The sequence below is a fragment of the Leopardus geoffroyi genome, chromosome D2, assembly GCF_018350155.1.
Source record: "Leopardus geoffroyi isolate Oge1 chromosome D2, O.geoffroyi_Oge1_pat1.0, whole genome shotgun sequence".
Lineage (NCBI taxonomy): Eukaryota > Metazoa > Chordata > Mammalia > Carnivora > Felidae > Leopardus > Leopardus geoffroyi.
Genome location: NC_059334.1, coordinates 55,819,724 through 55,838,970, shown reverse-complemented (window position 1 = coordinate 55,838,970; position 19,247 = coordinate 55,819,724). Strand labels below are relative to the sequence as shown.

The 19,247-nt window shown below is 41.0% G+C and overlaps 1 protein-coding gene across 4 annotated transcripts; it reads right to left on the bottom strand.

Moving 5' to 3' along the window:
* Nucleotides 1-549: 549 nt before the first annotated feature.
* On the bottom strand, nt 550-19,013 carry CCNJ (cyclin J). Of its 4 annotated transcripts, none has more exons than XM_045438366.1 (6): nt 18,804-19,013; nt 18,039-18,148; nt 12,856-13,066; nt 4,932-5,231; nt 4,685-4,844; nt 550-3,649 (listed from the first exon to the last, which is right to left on the bottom strand). In XM_045438366.1, the coding sequence occupies exons 2-6, from the start codon at nt 18,105-18,107 to the stop codon at nt 3,238-3,240; spliced, it is 1,152 nt and encodes a 383-aa protein (XP_045294322.1). In that variant the 5' UTR covers nt 18,108-18,148; nt 18,804-19,013; the 3' UTR covers nt 550-3,237. The 4 variants fall into 4 exon arrangements, with proteins under 4 accessions (XP_045294322.1, XP_045294324.1, XP_045294325.1 ...); XM_045438368.1 differs by having other exon boundaries at nt 4,685-4,811; nt 18,804-18,974; XM_045438369.1 differs by having other exon boundaries at nt 4,685-4,808; nt 18,804-18,974.
* Nucleotides 19,014-19,247: the final 234 nt, after the last annotated feature.

The following is a 19,247-nucleotide window of genomic DNA, read 5'->3' as shown; positions in this document are numbered from 1 at the left end:
GATCATGACCCAACTTGAAGTCAGATGCTCAACTGACTGAGCCACCCAGGAGCCCCTAGGAGTGGAAATTCTTAACCCACACATACAAACCTGTTAAAATTTTACTCTTCAAAACAATTTCTACTGAGTTTTAAGTTTAATTCAGTGGCAAAAGATATATTTAGGTGAACAGACCACTATCACTCACTGTTGACCCTGCTCCCTCTCACACCCTTGACTGTTTTGTGTCCCTACTTTTCTGAGATCAGATTTCAAATTTTCTCAAGTATGTGTTGTTTAATAAATTAGAAGCTGCGATTGTTAATACACTAACTGATTTTAAGCTCAAAAGTCCAAAAGCTGTGTGCGATATACTTTTGTGGGCTTTGATGCTCAGTATGGAATACATAATTACTACACAAATGTTTCCTACCACTTTGGTTATACTCTACATCTGGATGGCTTTTAGTAAATATAATTAGGATTCCAAGTCTGACTAATACGATGACATGGTTCACTGAAACTACAAATATATATCAAATTTATATTTAAAACAAAACACTAAAGCCATTTTACTGAAAACTAGATTTATTTTAAAATTAAGTGCATAGCACTCATCTAATTCCATTGGTGTAGAATTTAGCACCATACTCGCTATTTGCAATTAATGTCACAACACAGATACATTTTGGTTTGCAGTCTGTACTTGAGTAGTGTTTATTTAGTGGACTTTGGTAAAGCCCTTTATACATATCATTAATCTCTTCACAGTACACATTTAATGATGGTCCAGTAATCTCAAAAAAAAAAGAAAGAAAGAAAAAAGACCTACTTTAAAGACTAACCAATAAATTAAACAAAACAAAACCCACACAACTCCCCCCACCCCCGTCCCCCAAGGCTAGCAGTTGTGAGTTGTATTTATATTGAAACCTAATGTTTTAAAAATAGTTCTGATTCTCCAATCACCCCACCCACCCCATCCTGGGTATGCAGCAATAGTAACCAATTAATTATTTTATTCTATCCCCCCCCCAAATTAATCCAGTGTTTAGTTTTTTTAAATATAAACTGGGAAAGTGTTATAAGTTTTTTAAAAAGGCATATTCTTCTATAACAAGAATGACATTTAAACCAATCAATAAAAGCATTTGACAAGACATTAAATTACCATAGGCACCGGCTGTTGTTTCAAGTTGGGATCTCTATCCCAGTATCTTACATTCATAGCATTATTGAGGTAGTTAAAATACTGAAAATCGGACTCCAGGTGCTGGGTTCTGAATGTGAAAGATATATTCTCTTTTGAACCCACTTTCCCCCAAATAATTCAAGCTCTCTTGAGGTAAGAACTACCAAAATCCAATTAGCAGCCTTCTAGAGGAAAAGTGATGATACTTTCAGAAAACAATTTTCATGCTTCAAAACTGCCATGAGTGAGTGTTCTTACCTGAGTGGTTTTTAATCTACCAGACTAATAAATTCACATCATGCCCTATGTACTCTATTATACAAGTTACCATTCTTTTAAGGAAAGGACATTCTCTAAGAATTCATGCTGGCAGAGGCCACCCACCCACATTTATCCACTGGAGCCATCTGGATCAGTCCACTACTGCGTTGAGTCCCTTCCTTTCCTAACAAAAGCCATTGGCTTGATTACTGAGACTCCTGCTGCATACCCACAACACATTTATAATATTGTCTTCAATGCATATTGTGGCAGTCACATACCTGCCATGCAATTTCCCTTCTATTCAAGTGCTATCTTTAAAAACACACACACACGCGCACACACACACACACACACACAAAACAAAAAGACACACCTTACTAATTTTTAAATCAGAAAGCTTCCCTCCACCAAATCTCTGTTCTCCCACAGATAAGCGCACAATGTATACAGTTTCAGTTATTACAATGCTTTCTTTCTTTTTACGTTTTATTCCCTCTGAATTCTTTCCCCCAAATTGCCCTTGCTGTAATGACTTATTATTGCTGTTTTCACTCATGACCAATACAGTGAAATGTCCCAGGGCAGTTCTGGGGCTGATGTAATGAAAGTGGCTACTGAAATTTAGTCATCAGTTCCTTTGCCTGCTTACACTGACTGGCTGGATTGAAAGGCTGCTTATAAAACTTGTCTTCCATGTAACAAAGTGCTGCTCTAGCACAACCTGAGAACTACCCTGGCCACATTCCATTTCAAAATAAACCTACAGGACTTCATTCTAGTACTGACAGTTTACAGCCAAGCCTTCCCTTGAAAAAACCTCTAGAGTAACATCAATTCTGAGTATAAATCATTGATTGCACCGAGAAATGCAAAACCTCTGTATGTATCATGAATGATAGGAACCACTTCATTCGTTCTAAGCTACAATTATGTTCTCATTTGAAAACACATCCTAGCAAGAGTATTTTAACCTATGTTATAAAGGTAGTTCATACTATAACATTCCCAAAACATGTTGCATTACAGTTAAGTGTTTCCAAGTAGTACAAATTCCCTGAGTTAAATGTGTTTTAATTCTAAAGATATGAGGTTGATCACTTAGGGGGAAAAAATAAGAAAAACTTATGACCATGATTTTAAGAGATCTAATCCATCCTTAATCTTAGTACATGAATCCAGATACTTATATTGTGACAGGAAGTTATATAGAATCATCTAAAAAAATTTTTTTTTCTTTTACTGCAGATTGGTATAGAATAGCAATTCATGAGTTTAAACTTAGTAAAAAATTCATTTGTGGATCAAAAATGGAACTCAAAACTGCAGAATAAAAAAAAAAAGGACTTCTTCAAAAATTAATACTGTAACTTTCCTTCATAAAAAGACCGTTTGGCAAGTCCACAGATAAACATTAGTCTCTGACATATAAGCCAACACTGGGCCCAGAGCCCACCACAGGCCAATCTCAAAATGGCGATTTGGAGTCTGTCCAAATTTTGTTGTAGTGAATATTTTTGAAATATTTGGACCATCAGCCAGGGCTTGAAAATTTTTGTCATTATAGGGATGTGTTTTAACAGGATTTGATATACATACTGTTAAAGTGTTTGCGGTGTTTGTTCGGTCCTCCCAGGTGTTCGTGGCACACTGAAAGGGATTTTCAGTCTTCCTAGCAGATGCTGGTATCTGAAGAGTTCTGATGCAATCTGGATCCCTTTCCTTTTGAAGAGAAGTTTACAAAAAGCTTGCCCCAGAGCTTCAAGTCACAAACAGTCTGGGTCAGGTATTACCTTCACATAAAATCACCTTTCAAAGCATGGAGTAATGCAAGGGTAATGTTCATTTATCTGATAACTCCGGTTATAAGAAACATTCAGACAGGGCTTAACTTCTACTGGTATTGCCAGTGACATCCCAACACCAGTCTGCACATGCCCAAGGCCCTGAACACTAGTTTGGAAGCCAGCAGGACACGTCTGTAGTGTGTAAGATGAGGTGTGTGTGGTGGATACAATCTGCTGACAGCTTGGTTGTTCCGCTACAGGATGGCGATACTGCAGTGAGGTCTGATGCGTCTGATGGAGATACTGAGGCTGCTGAAAGTGAACTGGCCGCGAGGGCTGAGAAGCTGACTGGAACACACTCAGCTGTGCTGGCTGGGATCCTGCCTGTCCTCTCTGTTTGTTTGCCTCTTTCACATCATTATCATGAGCGCTGCGTAGAGAGAAAGAAAAATGTCAATAATACTACTTCCAATTCGGGGCGCCTGAGTGGCTCAGTCGGTTAAGCATCCGACTTCGGCTCAGGTCATGACTTTGCAGTCGTTGAGTTTAAGCCCACCATTGGGCTCTGCACTGGCAGCTCGGGGCCTGGAGCTTGCTTTGGATTCCGTGTCTCCCTCTCTCTCTGCCCCTTCCCTGGCTCATGCTCTATCTCTCTCTCAAAAACAAACAAACACTGAAAAAAAAAAAAATTATAATGTTACTTCAACTCTTCAACAGTTGACTCCATGGACTGCCCCACTGCCCAGGTAGCAGTCACTGTAACCATAATTTTAACAACAGTGAGATTTTACTCTTATCCTTCTAAAAGCTCCTTCCTTTGACACAAACCTTGGGAATTGGCTGCTGGTAGCTCTGAGGCCTATTTCCAGCTTGGGAAATATTTCCACAATAAGCACTTAAACGTGGCTGCCACTTTGGTGACATCTGGTGGCCCTACAATTTCAAGATGTGGAAGTGGGCAAAAGGGCAAGATTTGCCTGGACTGATGAGTTGTGAGCTCACGTAAGAGCAGCTTCTTTCCTTATCATGTACCCCAAATCATGACAGCAATGACAGCCTCTCACTGGAAAACAGCTAAAGTACAGCTTTCTGCCAAGTACTAATCATAAAATGGCTTGCTCATGGCAGCTAGTAACTGTCAGAGCCCAAATCCTAAAAGCTCTGTGCTTTTAAGAAGTTCTTTTCAGAGGGACACCTGGGGGGCTCAGTCAGTTAAACGTCTGATTTTGGCTCAGGTCATGATCTTGTGGTTTGTGGGTTTGAGCCCCACGTTGGGCTCTGTGCTGACAGCTCAGAGCATGGAGCCAGCTTGGGATTCTGTGTCTCCCTCTCTCTCTGCCCCTCCCCCGCTCACACTCTGTCTCTCTGTCAAAAATAAACATTTAAAAAAAAGGAAGTTCTTTTTATGGCCTTGTACATGAAGAAAAGTATCGAGAAATCACAAACACGAGGTAAGGAGGCTTACATCAATAGCCGTTCAATGCACTGCACTAAAAAATCCCAGGAGTAAGCAGTAAGACGATGCAATCTTGTAGGCCACGTTGGAGAAAGACGAAGTATAATCCTTGAAGAAGCCACACACGCAGCAGCTACTAAAGAAGGTGCATAATTTAGAAAGGCATAATCTGTGGAGACATCAAAAATGAACTTAAGCAACAGAATACACAAGTTACAAGCTCACAAGTCACTTACTGGCGTCCACAATGACTCACCTTGCAAAGATACTTCCAGGAAGTAATCTGCATACTTGGCCATGTAGAGTTTAGTTTTTTCCAAGCAAATCATTGGCCAGCCATCATGAAGATCTGTTTCGTGTACTGCTTCAGAGAGATAATACTCAATGAAATGGGCAGCTGTTGGAAGGCAGAGGTTCCACTGAAAGGTTTCTAATAATAACAGTTCCATATGTAGCAAATTTTGCTTTGTTAATACTAGATTCATGTTAGTCATACAACCCAGGCTGTTGAGCTGTTCCAGCTTAGGCACACTATCTTCTTTCTCTTCGAATTTACCTTATAAGAAAAGGGGGGAGGGGTAAGACAGAGAGACAAAATGTTATACAAGTGATCATTATAGGTCCGGTCACTTCAATGGGATTTGCTGTCTTACTGCAAAGACTTAGATCCAAAGACATTCTTTCTCCTCTCTTGGGCAGAAACAAGTGTGCCAAAACTCTGGTTCTCATATTTTGCAGTATTCTCTCCTGGTGCCTCCATCCCTTACTCCCTACCCGCCTCTAAACAAAAAATGGAACATGTAAACATTCTGATCTATGTCATACTGTAAATGAAAATAGTCATATGTGCCAATGAAAAAATAACTCTCAAATCACCAGCACAATCTTTTCCAGGAAACTTCTTTTGGCAAGGGGGGAACAGCAGTGGTCAGTGGGAGAACAGGCTTTTATTTTAGAATAGAAGAAAGTTTAAAGAATTTCATGTCACGGAGTTATCTGAAATCAAAATAGCTAAGCTTCAGGGGCACCTGGGTGGCTGAGTCGGTTAAGTGTCCAGCTCTTGGTTTCGGCTCAGGTCATGATATCACAGTTTGTAAAATCAAGCCCCGCATTGGGCCCTGTGCCGACAGGTGGAGCCTGCTTGGGAGCCTCTCTCTGTCCCTCCCCTGCTCTCTCCATCCCTCTCTCAAAAATAAATACATAAAAACTTCAAGTGGGGCGCCTGGGTGGCTCAGTCGGTTAAGTGTCCGACTTCAGCTCAGGTCATGATCTTGCGGTCTGTGAGTTCAAGCCTCGCATCGGGCTCTGTGCTGACAGCTCAGAGCCTGGAGCCTGTTTCAGATTCTGTGTCTCTCTCTCTCTCTGACCCTCCCCGGTTCATGCTCTGTTTCTCTCTGTCTCAAAAATAAATAAATGTTTAAAAAAAAAAAATTAAAAAAAAAAAAAACACAAAACTTCAAGTGTTTCATTCTGGCTTATTTTCAGCACAATCTCAATTCCAGAGAGACAGTGGGAGAAAAAACTGGGTGAATATCTAAGAAGCATTCTCATTACACTGGAAAGCCTCCTCTTCTGAATTCAAACAAAACCTAGGTAAGTCTCTTACCAAAAAAGGAACAGGAGAATACTTTATATTTACTTTTGTATCCCCTTACAAAGTAGGAGTAGACATTCTGATGGCTGTACTTTATTATTCTAAGGCATAAACTTCTTTTCAGGAAATACTCATCTAAATGTGCAGCTGAGGAATAGAATTCCCTCTCCAGCCCCAGAATAATGTTTCTACAGATTATTAATGTACCATCTTACACTTTAATTTACTGTATATAAATCATTCATTTTAGGTATCTCTAGAACTTATGGCTGGAAAAAATTCAAACTATCCAGTACCAGTATGGTTTTCAAGATGCAGCATTAGAACCAAAGAATTGTCTTCAAATCTCTCTGGGTTTGTTCCATGGTGGTCCACAGAAGACAGGAAATTATTAACTAAAGCCTTCTACCTTCTACTATTATGTTCTATTTTACATTAAAACAGCCATATAATATTGCAATTATTTCTAATTGTATTGTATGCAATACAATCTATCATATAGATTTCTCACAAAAGCTTTTATACTTGTTCAAAATTATAGTTGTTAGACTATGTTACATATTACTATATAAAATTTTTTGTTTTACTATTTTGAGAACTATTTCAACATATTTGATTTCTTTGGAAATCTTGTGATTTTATTTTATCCATTTAAAAACATGTTTTGGAGAAGAGCCAGAAAGATTGTCAAAGCAATAGAAACCACACAAGCTTCCCTGTGAAGTTCCTTTTCCAAGAAAGGATGGGTTTATATCACGTGTTGGAGGTGCTACAACAAATGGTAATGGTCACCAGCCCAGATGTTCAGCAGACCGGAGTCAGTGGTGCTATTCAAGTCTGTCCGCCCAGGGCTGGGGAAAAAGTACTGCTGGCTACCTTGGGTCTGGCTTAAGGGGGAGGGGACCTGGGGTAGGTTTTGTCTCTTATGCCAGGTGAGTCAAAGCTCATGACTTAATGAAGAGGTGAAGTCCAAAGAGAATTTTTCTCCTGCCTCAGAAATTTTGAGCATCTTTAGATCTAAATTACTCTTAACTATATATTGCTACAGGTAGGAGGTGATCAAAAAACCATGTACAATTCAGACTCTGAAAGAATCTAGATAGCCCCTCCCAATTCAAATCACATACAGATGAATTTCACAAGTGTTTCCAATGATATACTCAGTAGGGCTGAGAGCACTAAAGTGATCTTTACAAGCTGGTCATCCAGCATCATCACTGCATAAAGATACGGGAAAGGAACCCACTGTTCTCCACTGTCAGAGTGGAGAGTGTCCCAGGAATTTAGTTCAATCCCTCTGGATGAATCATTAAGGTTTTCAAAGTACCCTGCCATTTGTGTAGCAACAGCAACACCCTCAGTGTACTTCAAAGGAATATCATAAAAATTAATGTGTTTATTTACATCATGTTTGAAGTTCCTTTGAAGAAATTAATACACTATAACTCACTGTTTAATTCAAGGATCAAGAATGGTTCATATTATTTCTCTGAAACTTTCAACACTGAAAACAAAATTGTATAAGACCAATTTCAAAGCTCAAAAAACGAAGGCAATGAGGTTGGCTGATTCATTCAAGGTCAAGTAAGCTGAACCAAACCAAAGATGGAAGCCAAAAGGAAGACTTATGTTTGAATTCCCAAATCTGTACTTCTAGATCAAAGTATTGCACTAGGTTATATGGGGACAACAACTATCAAAATAGACAGAATTCTGTATTATTAAAAACCTATGGGGTTTCTGTATTTACAAAGTACTTGGCGGTTACAAGTGTAAAAAGAAAGCCTTTGTACCTTGACTTGCAAAGTTAAAAACAACCTGTGTACTGCATAATGACTATACTTGGGATTTTATTCAGGCTTAAGTTTTTTGGAACTTTTTCATTATATATAGTGATATACTCCGATACATAGATACTAAAAGACTTAAAAATGTGTGACAGCGTGAGTACCTGCATTCATAACCATCATTTTTGTTGTGCTCAAAGCTATGTGCATGGGTATTTTAAATCTACTTATCTGCAATACCACATACAGATCACAAAGATCAGTTTCTTCAATTGAAAGGAAATACCAGAAGCCATGTGATTATATTGATAAAGGCTCCAAACAGGAAATAAGGGCACAGGAAATTCACATCTGCTTCCCAGAAAATAAAGAATTAGACGCCACAGAAACAAAACATCGGACTTTCTTTCCTTTATAGGAAATGCTCAGATCAGCTATGGAAACCAGCACATTTTCAAAGCCAGCAGTGAATGGTAGGCATATGGCAGAAGGAGCCAGGATCCTATGTCACTGTATACTCTGCCAATAGACATTTCGATTCTTTTATTATTGAGCAGGAAAAAAGTCATCTTTGATACATACTAAGAATTTTCACAAATTTGTTAGACTACCAATCTAAGAGAAAAACCAAGTAAGGAACAGGAAGAGGCAATTCATAGGGGGAAAAAAGTTCTATTCATATTTTAAAAAAGGTTCTATTCATATTTATTTGCATTAAAAAGATGTAAATCAAGTCAACTAGGAAGTAAAATTTTCACTTTTCAGATAACCAATTAAAAAGTTTTACCAACCCATTACTGGTAAGCAAGGAGAAATAAGCATTTGTCACAGATTTTCACTACTAATAGCCTATCTTACTTTTGGCTTCATCCTGATTTTGAGATCATTTCTTAGTTACACAAGACCTTGACCAAAGTATCAAAAGCCTCATATCCAAGACTGCTTCCGTGCTCTCTACAAGTTCAATGCTGATCACAGAAGCCAAGGGAAGCCAGCGTATACAAGACAAAGAGTTAGAATTTAAGAATTTCCCAGGATGAAGCACAGACTTTTCTGGAAAGAGCCAGAATCTTTAGAGCTAGGGAGTCAGACTAAAGATTATAGAAGAGTTTATAGAAGAATTAATCATTATGATGCTAACATTTATGTTTCAAATTCCTATGTGTTTTTAAACATCTTACCCTACTTGATCCTCACAACAACTCTGTCAGTTAAGTGTCTTTATTTTCATTCTATAGACAAGTAACTTCAGACTTAAGGGCTGTTGAAATGCATATTGCTGACAACAGATTCAAACCTAGGAAATTCACCACCGTAATCCCTACTCTAAAACACCATAGGGCTCGCTCTTTCATCAGAGACAGCCTTTCTTCCCAGCTCCAACAGTGCAGACATACAGGCAGCTGGATACAGATATTACCTGGAACTCACAAGCTGTGCTCCATCTTTGGCCAAACTACCGACAGCCTCCCATCCTATTTAATAAGCAGAATCCACCGTCCCCCAGTCCTGTCAGCTGCAAGCTGTTCTCCACTGTTACGCAACAGGCTGCTCACCCTAAAGCAGGGAGCAGATGGGGAAGGCGAGCATACAGAGTTCAATCACTCTGGGAGAGAGGCAGGACTTAAATAAAGTTTATGAAACCTAACTGGAGAGCTGCCAAAGATAAGAAAAGTGTAAGAATGTTAAGAAACACTAGAATGTACTCCACAAATTAAAAACAGACACCAGATACCAAAAATAGGCTACCAGTTTATATGCATCCTAAGTACTTTTGTAGCAGCAAACCTACAGAGTAGAGACAGACTACTAAGGGTCTCTTTGATTCCTGACCCAAGGATACAGCCAACAGCTTAAACTCTTGACCACTGCCTACTTGGAGGGGCTGAGACCCTGGGGGATACCTATCTCACTCTCTTCACTATCCAGTGGAAAAGGAACAATGTAAAAACAATTCCTCTCTTTCGGCAAAGAGAGGTTAGGGGATGCCAGCAGAACAAAGGGAGGAGGTATCTGACGCTCAGCAATAGCTGATCAACAATTCATATTTAAGCCACAGGAATACAAATCCTAAAGCCTAGTTCCTTGAAAATGTGCAAAAATCATCTTCAATAAGTTGATCATAATCTTAAACAGTAAGAGATAATTAAAAAAACAAGAACAATTAAAAGCTCCATTTCAATCAACCGAAGATGGTGCACAAATAAAGTATCTTTTCCCCAAATTGTAGAAATTTCAAGAACTTGGCACCAATGCTAAACACTGCATGGTGGCCAGAAATCTTAGATTATTCAACTAGAATCCCCAGGCAACTTTAGCAATAACATGTAGTTTAAGAATATCTAGTTGAGGGGCGCCTGGGTGGCTCAGTCGGTTGAGCGTCCGACTTCGGCTCAGGTCACGATCTCGCGGTCCGTGAGTTCGAGCCCTGCGTCAGGCTCTGGGCTGACAGCTCAGAGCCTGGAGCCTGCTTCTGATTCTGTGTCTCCCTCTCTCTCTGCCCCTCCCCCATTCATGCTCTGTCCCTCTCTGTCTCAAAAATAAATAAAAGTTGGGGCGCCTGGGTGGCTCAGTCGGTTAAGCGTCCGACTTCAGCTCAGGTCACGATCTCACGGTCCGTGAGTTCGAGCCCCACATCGGGCTCTGGGCTGATGGCTCAGAGCCTGGAGCCTGCTTCCGATTCTGTGTCTCCCTCTCTCTCTGCCCCTCCCCCATTCATGCTCTGTCTCTCTCTGTCTCAAAAATAAATAAACGTTAAAAAAAAAAAAATTAAAAAAAAATAAATAAAAGTTAAAAAAAAAAAAAAAAAAAAAAAGAATATCTAGTTGAGTAAATCCTAATTCATTTGATAAGTTACCACTAAGTAAAGTCAAGTAAGTCACAAATGTAAGTCAGTTCACCAGGAATAATCTCCTACTTGGTTTCCACCACACTTTTAAGAATCTCAGGCATAAAGCAAGATGAGGTTTGGTAGTGGTAAAAGCAGTGATGGCCACAACAGGCAATATCATTTTTCACGAACGATCCTAAGTTTTAAAAATAACCTAACTTGCATATGTGATTTCCAGTGTCTATTATAAACTGATCCTATTATAAACTAACATTTTGTAGGATAAGAAGCCATTCCATTTGTGAATCCTCACACATCCAATGTATCAAGTGTGGGTTTTTCTAATCCTATGCCAACTACGAAAGCACAAAGGGCTTCACAGCCAGTGATGAAACACATACAGAATTGTACATGAGATTGCTTATGAGAATGAAACTTTAATTAAAGGTTAAATTAAAGGTTAATTATAAACGTACAAGTATTACCTCTCCAGCATTCTGGATAGAGGGGAGAGGAGCGCAAGTGATGTGTCTGGATCATAGAGGACAACAGATTAAAGGAGAAATATAGATTTTCAGAAAATAGTATTCTGGTAAGAATTTGGCTCAAGGTGTATGGGAACAGGGAGGGAAGATAAGACTGGAAAGGTGGCTGGGACCAGATGCAAGGTTCTAAGTGTTACATTAAAGAGTTTCTACCTTAACCCACAAAGAGTGCTACGTCACCCCCGGGGCTGTGTTTATTTATATGCAGTGTGGTCCACAAAGAATTTGAAATACGCAGGAGGTTATCAGATCAAAGGAATAGTAATAAGAATAGAAAAAGAAAAAGAAAATGAAAATCTGAGAAGAAATTAGTGCCAGAAATGGTATCACAAGGCCTGCATTTGGTTTTAGGTTTACTTTCAGTCAAAGCACAAAACTGTTCTACAAAGAACTCTGGTGGTAGCATGTAGGGGGAATGTTCCTTAGACAGCACCCACATAAGATCCCAAACCCTCAAGAGGGGGTTAGAAATGAAGGCAGTAGGTATTACTACAAAGTACTCTGAAGTGGGGATTACATTTCTACTGTAAATGACATTACTAAAAGAAAAACCCAATTTTAATTCCTTTACTCACCCTCTTTCTCTTCAGTCAAGATACTAACAATGAAATGAATTACAGGAAGAAACTAAGAGAAAGAGCCACCAAAAGACCCAACAGTACTTTCTTCATCAGGTAACAAACAGGATTTATCAGAGTCTACCCTGCAGGCCACCACTGAGCCAGGCCTATTGCAAAAACAGTCTTTCCCATTTGTAGAAGCTGCCTGTGAACCTTCAGTTCATTAAGTCAACTCATTATGTAGTCAGTAGAAGGTATTCTAACAACACAAGACTATAGTACCTTTTGGACAGAGTTTCTCAACCTCAGTTCCACTGACATTTGGGGCCAGAAATTCTTTACGGGGGGGGGGGGGGGGGCTGCCTTGTGCATCATCGATATTTAGTAGCACCCTCTACTTACTAGAGCCCTCTACTTTAGACTAGAGGCTAGTAGCACCCTCCCAGGTTGTGACGACAACCAAAACTGTCTCTACCCAATGCCAACTATTTACTGTGGGTCAGTTTTTCCTGGTTGAGAAGCCTAAGGCAATGGTTCTCAAATGGAAAGGTACATCAGAATCAGCTTTGGAACTCAAGCCCCATGATACAGATGCTAAGTCAATAGATCTGGAGTGGCCTAGACATTTGTATCAGAATCTTCAGGATGTAGGGCTTAAGCACGTAAGTTTTTAAAAGACTTCAGAGCTAGTCTTTTAATGTCTAGTTAAGAATGATTATGCCAAGAAGCACTTTCAACATAAACTTTCTGGTATTAGTAAACTGGAATGAATGCAATTTGGTGATGTTTCACTGACCTCTATATGAATTTATTTTATTCCAAACAATGGAAACTTCTAGTCATGTAGATGAGGTTCATACTTACTTGCTAGAAGCAGACAGGAAAGTGCAACTAAATGCAGCTGCTGGATGGAGATGTCATACCGATCCATAAATAAGTCCAGCAAATAGACAGCCAGATGTCGGGCAGAAGGGCAGAGAGTGAAGCGATTGCTCACAATGGCAATCAGGTCAGCAAAATACCTTCTGAGACTTAGTTGAGGGGACTGGCCTTTGTAGGAAGGCAACTTCAGCTCCTAAATCAAGAGGAACAACATTTAGTCTAACATGGCCTGTAGGAGTAGTATCCCTACGATGCAAAGACAACTTTTGCCCCCAATATATTAGTGTTTTAGTGCCTAAAACACTTCTTGAAGGAAACACAAATTTGAAAAAGTTTAATGCCATAATGAATGGCATTTAAAATTTAAAACCAAACTTTTCTCCTTATTTTTAAACATCTGTGAGGTGAGAAGATATAGGTGTTTCATGCATTAATTATAGAAGGGATATATTCCAGCAAGATTTTTGTATCCTTTTTTCCCTACCACGTGTTTTTAGAAAAACACTGCTACCAAAAACCCAACCACACCACACATATACACCCCCTTTAGGAGGCTCAAAGCTTTGGGGTAGAAGGTAACAGGTAGTGAATATGCTCCTAGTAGGTCAAATACTATTACACTTGCAGAGACGTGGAAGGTAGAGACTAGTATTCATCCACTAGTATCTTCTAAGCATGTTTCCATTTGAGCAGTTTTATGATCTCTCATTTACCATTACCTTTTCATATACCTAAAAATTTTCCCATCATTGCTGTTCAATCTCAGAATTACATGAACCATTTTTCGAAAATTAGAAATTTTCTATACTATTAAAGTATTTCCAGAACATACAGAAAGCAGAAAGATAAAAAGGTTCTAAATTCATTTCATGAGATCAGCATAATACTAATATTAAACCTAATAGGTATCACAATAGCAGGAAATTACATAGATATGATCTCAAAACCACAGGCAAAAAAAAAAAAAAAAGATCAATTGAACTTCATCAAAATTTAAAAATTTTGTGCAAAGTTCACTCTTTTCAACAGAGTGAACAGGCAATCCACAGAATGGAAGAAAATATTTGCAAATCATATATCTGGTAAAAGGTTAATATGCACATTATATAAAGAACTTTTATATATGCAATCCAACAACAAAGAACTTGCTTAAAGATGGGCAAAAGGTTTAATAAACATTTCTCCAAAGATATATAAATGACCAATAAACACATATGAAGATGCTCAACATTATTAATCATTAGGGAAATGCAAATCAAAACCATTACGAGATACCACTTCAGACCCACTGGGATTGCTATTATCAAAAAAATCCAAAACAGAACACAAGTGGTGATAAGAATGTGAGAAATTGGAACCCTTTTGGAATGGTGGGAATATAAAATTGTACAGCCACTGAATAACGATATTACAATTCCTCAAAAAAATTAAACATAGAATTATTATATGATCCAGCAATTCCACTTTTAGGTATACACCAAAAAGAACTGAAAGTAGGGACTCACATATTTGTACCTCTCTATTGTTAGCAGCATTATTCACAAAAGCCAAAAGGTAGAAACAAACAACCCTTCAGTATATGAATTGATAAAATGCATTTTAGTTTAAGATGAAAAAGTTCTACAGATGTAGAGGTAAAAGTAACACAATGTAAATGTACCTAATGTCACTGAACTATCCACTTAAAAATAGTTAAAATTTTATGTTGTAAAAACTTTACAATAAACAAACACCAAAAATGGAACTTACATATCTGCCTAACCAATAAGAGCTAAAATTTTAGACAAAATGTTAGCCAATGTAATTTAGTAGTATATCCAAAGAATACATCATCATCAATTGTAGTACACCCCAGGAATGCAAAGATGGCTTGATATCAGGAAATCTATTAATATATATATATATTATAGTCTAATAAACCAAAGATTATTAGAATATAATACAGTAATCACAAGTTATTACAGAACAGAGAGACAGAAGATCTAACCCAGCTCAGGAGATGGAGTGCTGGGAAAAAACAAAGCCAGGGGAGGCTTTCTTTAAAAGAGGCTTGAACAGGTCTTAAAGACTCACTGGGAAACACAGCTGGAAAACACTTTATTTGGTGGAGTTTATTTTTCACTATGTTAACTTATTAAATGTGGATAAAACAAAGGCAAGAACACCAAGGACCAACAGATTTTTAAGAGTGTGTCTAATACATTCTCTTTATATCATTTTAAATGGTAAACTACAAGTGCTTACCAGATGGCTGTCAGATTCAGTTTTCTTCATCCAGATACTACAGTTATGTAAGCATGAAAAAATGACCTACTCTAGAATTTTACACTCTTGTTCCCGTCTGCTTCTCAGGATCTCACGGGACCAAAGCACGGAGACCTGAGCAGGTCGTCTCCATCTCCAGTCTCAAGTACTAGTCCATTCACCATCCTAAATGCCATCCCTTTCTCAGAACGGGCTACTGTCCAGCCAAGATGGAAATAAAGGCATAGAAGCAGTACTCACAACTGTAAATACAACTCTGTGGGATATTTTTGGAGTGTTTTTCACAAGCTAGCATTGTTCCCATCTGTCATAGACACTCCTGAAAATACTTCCCAGCCATCATAGGATTTTAGTATACATAGCATAACAATATGAGAAGATAACAATATGAGAAGTGTAAGAAGACAGCTGCTTTATAGGGTTTTTGGGGGGAAGTGGAGGAGAAAATAGTTATATTTTACAAAAAATCAGAACAGCTGCATTTGGGGTTGAAGGGAATTTCCATTTGCTGTAATTTTTACCCTTCCCTAGTAGATGCAAAGCTGCTGGTCAAAGCAACGATTACTCCACACACCTTGGATCTAAACAGATAATTCCTTCCATTGTGTCTAAATGGCAATTGTGCAAAGGAAGAGCTAAATTGAGATGCTGAGTTATGTGAGATTAGACCTCACACAGGCAGAGACATGTCTGTCTCATCCACTATTACCATTCTAACACCTGGCATAGTACCTTGTATATTGCAGGTATTCATATATGTTGAATAAATAAATAAGCATGACTATCCAACTAAATCACTAAATTAATAATCTGGAATTAATTTTTTTATAAGAAAAGTTCATTTTAACTTTTCTTGACTTCTGTATACTACAAACAGGGGTCTCTCCAGTTCCACAAGATTCAAGTTTTACCGATAAACATATTTACCGATTAATAAATTTTTCACAAAGTGTGACTATTGTGTCAATTGTGGCTTACACAGGGCTTAAAGATAAAATAAGACAACCCAGGGTAGCACGCCACAGGTGACCCAAGGTAACTTTCAGTGGCATTCCCTCAGGCCCCATGCTCCAATAGTTCGATAGTTCATAAGCAATTTTAGTACAGGCTTGTGTCTTATTCCTTCGATCCTCCTTAGAGCCTAATACACAAAGTATTTAACAAACGTGCTGGAAAAAATCCACTTCCAACCTCAACTGACAAAATTAACTCAATGTCATCACTCGGATTAAAATTACACATAATTTCCATACCATGGAAATTTTTTAAGGAAAATCTTTTGAGTTTTATGTCACTAAAAAAATAAAAGTATCATTAACATCAAAGAATTAATTTCACCACATACCAGAGGGATAAAGGGCTGACATTTAGAAAAGGAGAACATTTAAAACTAAAAGACCAAGGGCGCCTAGGTGGCTCAGTTGGTTAGGCGTCTCTTGGTTTTGGCTCAGGTCATGATCTCACGGTTGGTGAGTTCAAGCCCCGCGTCAGGCTCTGTGCTGACAGCTCAGAGCCTGGAGCCTGCTTCGGATTCTGTGTCTCCTTCCCTCTCTGCCCCTCTCCCACTTGTACACGGTCTGTCTCTCAGAAATGAATAAATGTAAAAAAAAAAAATCTCTAACCTTAGAAACAGGTACAGTTGTAACAATTTAAGTCGGAATTAGGTTTTCTAATGTAGTTAACCTGGTTTAAAAAAAAAAAAAAACTGACGATACAAGTTCATTATCATCCCAGGAACTTTAACTCCAACAGTCAGTAACCCTTCTATTTTTTTAAATGCTTATTTATTTTTGAGAGAGAGAAAGAATGCACAAGTGGGGGAGGGCCAGATAGAGTGAGATACACAAAATGTGAAACCGGCTCCAGGCTCTGAGCTGTCAGCACAGAATCTGAGGCGGGGCTTGAACCCATGAACTGTGAGATCATGACCTGAGGCCAAAGTCGGAGGCTTAACCGACTGAGCCACCCAGGTGCCCCATCAGTATCCCTTTTATTAAAGAGGCAGTTGTTTTGCTTCTTTCTCATTTTCTGTACATAACAAACGGCCCTCTCCATCCAGGGTGAAACTGAGTTAAGTTAGGGACAGTTTTGGATGTGGTCTCTCTTCTGGTTATCAAAGAGGCAGAGATGACCCGTTAAACTGAGATGTGACATAAGAGCAAAATTGTTAACTTAAGGACAATACACAGACTTTGCATTGTGCCAGAAAATTGCACCGAACCCCGCCCCTCCCCCCCAATATGTATTAAAGTCTACTTTCTGCTTTCGGTTAGCTGGAAGGAGCAGCTAACTCCTACCTTAAGGCATTTTGAACAGCCCCCAAATCTGGGGCGGGGGGGGGGGGGTCCCAGGGAAAAATAACAACAGTCACCTCTTTCTTAGGGCTTACTATGCCCGAAGCACTGCTGTAAAGCACATGCACAATAACAACTCATTTAATCTTCACAATCTCCCCACAAGCCTCATTGTATTATTATTCATTTTACAGATGAGGAAATTGGGAAAGAGAAAATTAAGTAACTTGTCCGAAGTCTTATAGCAGGCAGGTTAGTGGACAGGCTGGGGAATTTATGTACAGACGTGACCTAACAGCGGAACGCAACAGCAACTACAGAACGAGGGTTACTCTGCCCAATAAAAGCCAGCACACACATCTGTTTAAAAACAGTATCAAATTCATGTTCCACTTTCCCTCTCCCAAATACCACGCTCCACCCTCACTTAAGTTACAGGTTCTTCTGATACATCCCAGGGAAGAAACCCCGGAGTTAATTAACCTCGAGCAAATAAGCAAACTCGCCTTTTCTGGTCTGGAAACTAGTGACCAGACTTCCCAGGGAGCCGCGATTTATACTAACTGGCACAAAACACTGAATGGAAAAATCGGGCACCGAAATTACCTTGTATCGAAGCGCTTGATGAATGTCGGCGGCCAGCTGTCCCCGCCACCACTGCCCCTCCAGCTCCATGGGACCCGGCGACGCGCCTGGCCAGACGCGGCAACTTCAGTCTGTAAGACACACCCCAGACGCGGTCAAGGCCGGCTCCTTCCACACGACCCTCAGCGCCCCCTCCCCGAGGGGTGTGACCTCAAGCCACCCTGGGTGGCTGCTCCTCTTCACCGGACTCGACCTAAAGCCAGCACCGATCCAAACCAATTCCCCGACGCCGCGCCTAAGGCCCGAGCTACCCAGTCAGGAGGAGCGGGCTCGCGCTGAGAACTGCCGGCCTGGGTGCCGGGCAAAGGGGACCAACTTGGAGTTCCCAAGGCGCGGCCCGGGGTGCGCGCAAGGGAAGCTGGAGGCGGAGGCCTGACTGGGGGCTCCCCGCGTCCCGGGTTCGAATTCTCGCGCCGGCCCCGGGCAGCGGAGAGACTGACACCAATCGAAAATCCCTTGAGGCGAAAACCTCCCGCGGATAAACCAGCAGACGAATACCCGCCCGGCCCCGGGTCCCAGCGGCAGCCGCTCGGGCACTCGTTCCCCCCTGGGGGGCCTTCCCGCGGCCCCCGCCGGGCCCGGCACGCACCCAGGCCGCCTCCACCTCGTCCAGAGCAGCGCACGGGATCGCGCGGCCCCAGAAAGGCGAACAAAAGGCCGGGCCGGGCGGGTCCGGTGCCCCGCGCCCAGCACAGGCCTGCCGGTCCCCACGGCGGCCTCCCTTACCCGGAACCGCGGCCCTCACAGCCCCAGCCCCGCCGGCGTGCGGGGGACGCCGGCCCCGCTCATGATGCGGACAGTCGGCCGCAAAGCGCCGGCCTCAGCTCGGGCCCAGCGCCGGGGCGCTCGCGCCGCCCATTGTTAAAGGACCGGCAGGCGGCTCGGCGTACAAAGCCAGCGCGGGGGCACATGCGGCCCCGCCGCTGCCAATCTCGTCTCGCGATACAGCCGGGTCACGCCGAGCCGTCCAATCGGCGGCCGGGCCGGGTCCAGGTGCAGCGTCTGGCTGCGGCTCGGAGGCCCCAACCGGGACCCGGCGGCGTCAACCCCCGCCGGCCCGGCGCGACCCGGCGCTTGGAGCTGCCCGGCAGCTCCACCACCACCTACCTTGAGGCCCGCCCGAGCGGCGGGCAGAAGTCGGAGGAAGGCGCCGGAGAAATTACAAAGTTC

Coding starts and splice junctions, on each gene's coding strand:
- CCNJ (XM_045438366.1), bottom strand. CDS start 18,107: ATGGAGCTGGAGGGGCAGTGGTGGCGGGGACAGCTGGCCGCCGACATT. Junction 13,067..18,038: donor ATCAAGCGCTTCGATACAAG/GTAATTTCGGTG, acceptor CTCTTGATTTAG/GAGCTGAAGTTGCCTTCCTA. Junction 3,650..4,684: donor TGCATTGAACGGCTATTGAT/GTAAGCCTCCTT, acceptor CTCTCTACGCAG/CGCTCATGATAATGATGTGA.